The 5,888-nt window shown below is 45.9% G+C and overlaps 1 protein-coding gene across 3 annotated transcripts in view; it reads right to left on the reverse strand.

The window, feature by feature from the left end:
• The window catches only part of SLC2A9 (solute carrier family 2 member 9), a 229,987-nt gene that overhangs the window by 163,666 nt on the left and 60,433 nt on the right, over positions 1–5,888 (reverse strand). For all 3 annotated transcript variants that reach the window (XM_032254204.1, XM_032254205.1, XM_032254206.1), the window contains one exon: positions 5,120–5,265. In XM_032254204.1, coding sequence (XP_032110095.1) covers positions 5,120–5,265 — 146 coding nt within the window. The remainder of the gene's footprint in view (positions 1–5,119; positions 5,266–5,888) is intronic.

Below are 5,888 nucleotides of genomic sequence, written 5' to 3' on the forward strand. Positions count from 1 at the left end.
TTTTTTTTTTTTTTAGTAGAAATGGGGTTTCACCATGTTGGCCAAGATGGTCTCGATCTCCTGACCTTGTGATTTTCCCCCCTTGGCCTCCCAAAGTGCTGGGATTACAGGCGTGAGCCACCACGCTTGGCCTGAAAAGCGAACACTTATGCACTGTTGGTGGGAATGTAAATTAGTTCAGCCACTATGGAAAACAGTTTGGAAATTTCTTAAAGAGCTTAAAACAGAACTACCATTTGACCCGGCAAATATCCAAAGGAAAATAGATTATTCTACCAAAAAGAGTCGTGCACTCATATGTTCATGGCAGCACTATTCACAATAGCAAAGACATGGAATCAACTTAAGTGCCCATCAATGGTGAAATGGATAAAGAAAATGTGATACATACACACCATGGAATACTATGCAGCCATAAGAAGAAGCAAAATCATGTTCTTTGCAGCAACATGGATGGAGCTGGAGGTCATTATCCTAAGTGAAATAACACAGGAACAGAAAACCAAATACTGCATGTTCTCACTTATAAGTGAGACTCATGGACAGAAAGATGGCAACACTAGACATGAAGGACAGTGGGATAGATGGAGGGGAAGGATGGAGAGGACAAAAGTTGCAAAGCTATTGTGTAGTATGTTCAGTACTTGTGTGATGGGATCAATTATACCCCAAACTTCAGTATCTCTCAGTATACCCAGGAAACAAGTGTGCATGTGTACTCTCTCAATTTAAAATAAAAGTTGAAATCATAAAATAAATAGCCACCTTCTTGCTACTTCCTTCATATTCTGTGTTTCAAAGCAATTGCCTTCATTAAAGCCCAGTTTTTCTCTCTCTTTTTTTCAAAGCTTGGTTGTCTCAGTCTTTAAAGGTAAATAAGGAATATGATTAAAATAGTGAAAATGAAATTCTGATGCTTAGTAAAATAACTGTGAACTTCACTTGGCTGGAACATTGCAAATCCCCAGAGGCATGAATAAAAATTCCCCATTTGATGTTCTTTCCTGGACCAGAAGCCCTATATCCACATTCCCAGAGTATACATTTGAAAACAAAAAGATACTTACAGGGTTTCTCACCCATCCTCCTGGCCAGGGCCAAGACTGTCCGGAAACTCCCATCTGATGGGAAGAGACAGTCTACAGGGACCAACGGCACACCTTTCAGCTGGCTTGAGGCCAGAAGGTGGGTGTGGGCAGCTGTACCCCTTGGCCGGCATCATGTTCATGAGCCCTGTTGTCCCTGGGAGAGAGTGCCCCAGCTTGGGAATCTAGGTATTCAGGTCCTCGAATCAGCAATTCCTTCCAGTTGCTCTGTGATATGCACAATTCACGTCAGTGAACTTGTTATCTTATCCCCTGCAGAGCTGCTTCTGCTCCTTCACAACTCCCTGTCTTAGCATCCGGCACCACCCTGCTATCTGGCTGATGTGCCAGACACCTGGGAGTTGTTCTGGACTCCTCCTTCCTGGGACACCACTTCCCATCACCACTAGCCTCACTCAACCTCTTCTGCCTCTCTCCATCCACACTGCTGTTACTCTGACCCAACTCATAACCGGACCAGTCAACCCCTTCAGTCCCGGCTGGAATCCAATCCTTTCTCCACGCTGCAGCCCAAAAGCCTTCTTGAAGCACTCATCATGTCCTCAATGATGTCCCATTGCTTTGGGGTACAAATAAGCCTTCACAGGTACACACTCCCCATCAAGGTGTGTGAAAGGTGGCCCTAAGGCTGGACACAGCCCACAGGTGGGAGGTTTTCTGTTTTGTTTTCTAAAGGTCAGTTTCCAGTATTTACAAGTTATGAAATATGACATTAAATCCGGATTTGTAACATCTCTTGAAAATCAGAAAATCTGTCATCTCTAGGCCAGTGTCTGTGATGGAAACAGTAGGGCTGTCCTTGTCCCCCACGCAGCCTCAAGTCCAGAACTCTTCAACTTGCCCAACCTTCCCTGTGCTCACGGATAGCACAGGTGTGGCCCTTCTGCCCACAGATCTGGCCCTGTCTGCCTTGCCAGTGGCACCTCCCTCTCCTCCGTGTTCCTGATACCTGACTTTTTCTGCCTCTGAGCAAATTCCAGGGCCTTCCCCCATACTCTTACCTCTGCTGGGACGCCTGTCCCCTATTGCCTCTCTCTCCCTACAGTCCCACCCAGATAAATCCTACTTATCCTCAAGCCATGAGTTTAGATGTCACTCCTGCAGGAAAACCACCCCTGGTGCCCTACCAGAGGTCAGTGCCCATCTTCCTATCACCTATGGCCATTGGTCAATTGCCATCCTGTGAGCTCCTAAGGACAGGGCTAGCCTGATGACCTCACCACTCTACCACCAGTAGCCAACCCAATGCCTGGCACACAATAGGAGCTTTATAAACTATTTGTTGAATGACTGGATACACTTGATGCCTCTGGGTTAGTATGCATAAATGTCAGTAAGACACCGTCTACTGGCGAGACAAGGTGTGGAAGCGAATGGAGGTCAGCATGGGAGAGGCCCAGATGCACGGTGTCCTAGGATTCGCTGAACAGTCACTATTTGCCAGCCTTGTTTTCCCAGGGGAAGTCAAGCTTGAGTGGGGCTTGGGAATTTGGGACTTGTAACCATGCCTGCTAACGGAAGAGAACACTGGCTCAGAGAGGTGAGTTGACCTGACCTAGGTCACACAGTCCTTGCAATTTGAGCAACATAAAGATTAGGGCTGTGCCTGACGTGCTCAAAGCTGTAGCTCCAGCAACAACTCAGTGTTTAACAAATGTGTTGAATGAATAAATAAAGGAAGAAGACAGAGGTTGAAGAAAGATCTGAGGATGCAAGCAGGAGAAAGAACCTGATATTGATTTATAAGCAAAGAGTTTGACAAGTGAAGAGGAATTTGGAAACGATCCCCAAAGAGAAAAGCTTAGCTCTACTGAGACAAATATTTATTTACTTTTTTACTCCTAAAGGACAATCATACTCTTCATTGACTTTTAAATGTATTTTTGTTTAGGGAGCTGAGGTGTTATCTTGTTTTTATTGTCAACAGTGGCGGTTATTTTGAGAATTTTAAAATATTTTTAAAAACAAAAAGCAAGAGTGTCTTCTGTTTGGAAGCTCGCTTAGGTAGGGAGACTGTTTCTAACACACTCACAATTAATTATAGACATCATCAGGCCTGTGACAACCACAATGTAAGGTGTGAGTTGTTTCTGTTTTTGCAAAAGAAGAAACTAAAATCATACCCATAATAACCAGAATGGTCATAACAAAAGATCAGAAGCAGATGCCTCTGAGGGGACCTGGATTGGCTGAAATATTAAAAGTCACTAATAATACTACAGAAAAGTACCCTTAAGAATGGTCAAAATAGTAAATTTTGATGGTAACTTTACCACAATAAAAAATGTTCAAAACATTGAAAATTTGTTTTAAAAATGCGATGCAATGATTCCTCTGCTTATTAAAAACCTTCCACTGAATGAGGAAGGAGCTGGCCCTAGAGTCGGTGAGGCTCAGCAGCTGGGACAGAGAGGACCCTGTGGACAGAATCAGCCCCTTCTCTCCTGAGCTGCCACATTCCCAGATACCAGTGTGATCTGTCTTTGGCTGTATAAGACACACTTCCTATGTGGCTTTGGAAGCACACAGACCCAGGTTCTGGTTTCAGCATCAATGTATCCTTGTTCATTAGAGCTCTGTACCTTACCTCTCTGCTTGTGTCCAAGGCTGCAGATCTGAGGTACTCACAAAGAAGCTGTTAGGATTTGAGCAGCATAACAAACTAACAAACGAGTCTTTTACATAACCGCTCTAGGGACTTGCAAATTTGTTACGTTTGCCTCCTGCTGCTAAAATTCACCTCCACAGGGAGCTGTTTGTCTGTTGTGCACTGTTCAAATGCCTGGAACAGTCTGGCAGGCCATGGGCATTCGACTACCACTAGTGGTTTAATCTCTGCCCGCCCTCCTGGCCTTCCTGTGTGAGCGGGAAGAGAGTGTTCCTGCATCCCTGGGAGGCATCCTGACAAGTCCAGTGGCCTCTGCATCCACCATGGTCTTGAACATACCCGTTCCTCTTTATCCCCATGCCCACCACCTCAGTGGCAGCTACACCCTTCCTTTACCACGTGTACCAATAGCAGCATCTCCCTGCCTGGTCTCTCTCCTCCCAGCCTTCCCACTCTAGTCTACACCCACCACCTCCACCCCAGAAGGCCTCCACGCCTTCTAACACTGATCCAGCCATGTCACCCTCCAGCTCCAGTGCCACTCAGGGCTTCCGATGCCCCCACGGTGAAGTCTGTGGTGCCTCAGTGAACAGACACTTCAACTCTCATCCTCCCCATGCTTGCTCTGTCCTCAGCCCCCAAGCCGTCTGAGTTCCTTCCCAGGGCTGCACCCCATCTTCAGCCTTTTCTTAACTGATTTCCTTTCTCTGGTATATTCTCTCTCCCAATCCTCATCATCACCTGCCTAACTCCTGCTTACCCTTCAGGAGTCCATTTAGAGGCCACCTCTTCTGAAAAGCCTTCCTTGATTTTACCCCACCCCACTCAACCTGAGTGAAGTGTTTCTTTTTTTCCTGCCAAGGCCACACAGCAAGTAAATCGTTGGACTGGGATTCAAATTCAGGCCCACCTGCTACCAAAACAGCAAGCCAAAACCAGAAGACTGTGTCATTACTTATTTATCCAGGAAAAAAGAGACTCAGGAGTGAGGTAGAGCTCAGCTTACATCTTGAAAAGTTGCCCAAAATATATTAAATGAAAACACCAGGTTGTAGAACAATGTGTATGGCACAATTCCATCAAAAAACATAACAAACTATATATATATTTATTTAGGTTTTTGAAGCACAGTAGAAGCCTACACAAACACAAATGGAGCTGTTAATGGTAATTTTGGGCGGGTGAACTTAAATATTCTATAAGATTTGAATTTGTTATGTATTCTTCATGTCCTCAAAAAAATTAAACTCCAAGGAAACTCCACAGCTTTTCTCCAATAATAAGTAAGAGGCTTGAACACTAAGGAATTGCAATAGACAGAGATCAGCTTTTGGAGGAAGGGCTCCTTCCTGCAGTGGTAACACGAGATGAGAGCAGATGCAGTTGGCCAAGGAGCCACGCTCACCTTTCCCAGCAGCTCAGGCAGGCCCAGCAGCTGCCCAGTGAACACACCAATGCAGATGAAGATGGCGGTCACCTGCCCCAGAGAGCCACGGATCTGCTTGGGTGAGATCTCACTGAGGTACATGGGGAGCACACTGAGGGCAATGCCTGTGGAGGAAGCACAGCAGCAGTTAGAGAGGTGTCTTCCTGAGGAAGCCGCACTCTGGTTACACTGCCTCTCTTGGCTCTGCTTTGCCCTGGACATTAAATAGCACTGTAGCCACAGCATCCTTCCCAGCACTTTGCACAAATTGCCAAAGCTTTCCCACGCACTTTATAATTTAACCCCTAAAGTATGATGGAGGTGCATTTCAGAGGACAGGACACAGCTGATGGTGTTGGTGGAGGTGACAGTAATGATGGTGATGGTGATGGTAGTGATGGTGATAATAATGGTGGTGATGGTAGTGGTGGTGGTAGTGATGGTCATGATGGTGATGATGATGGTAGTGGTGACGGCAGTAATGGTGATGATGGTGGTAGTGATGGTAATGATGGTGATGGTGGTGGTGGTGATGATTGTGGTGGTAGTGATGGTGATGGTGATGATGGTGGTGGCAGTGATGGTGATGATGGTGGTGGCCACGATGGTGATGATGGTGGTGGCAGTGATGGTCATGATGGTGACAGTGATGATGGTGGTGGTAGTGATGGTGAAGGTGATGATGGTGGTGGTAGTGATGATGATGATGGTGACGGTGATGATGGTGGTGGTAGTGATGGTCATGATG

The sequence above is a fragment of the Sapajus apella genome, unplaced genomic scaffold, assembly GCF_009761245.1.
Source record: "Sapajus apella isolate SASKATOON/1434 unplaced genomic scaffold, GSC_monkey_1.0 scaffold85, whole genome shotgun sequence".
Classification (NCBI taxonomy): domain Eukaryota; kingdom Metazoa; phylum Chordata; class Mammalia; order Primates; family Cebidae; genus Sapajus; species Sapajus apella.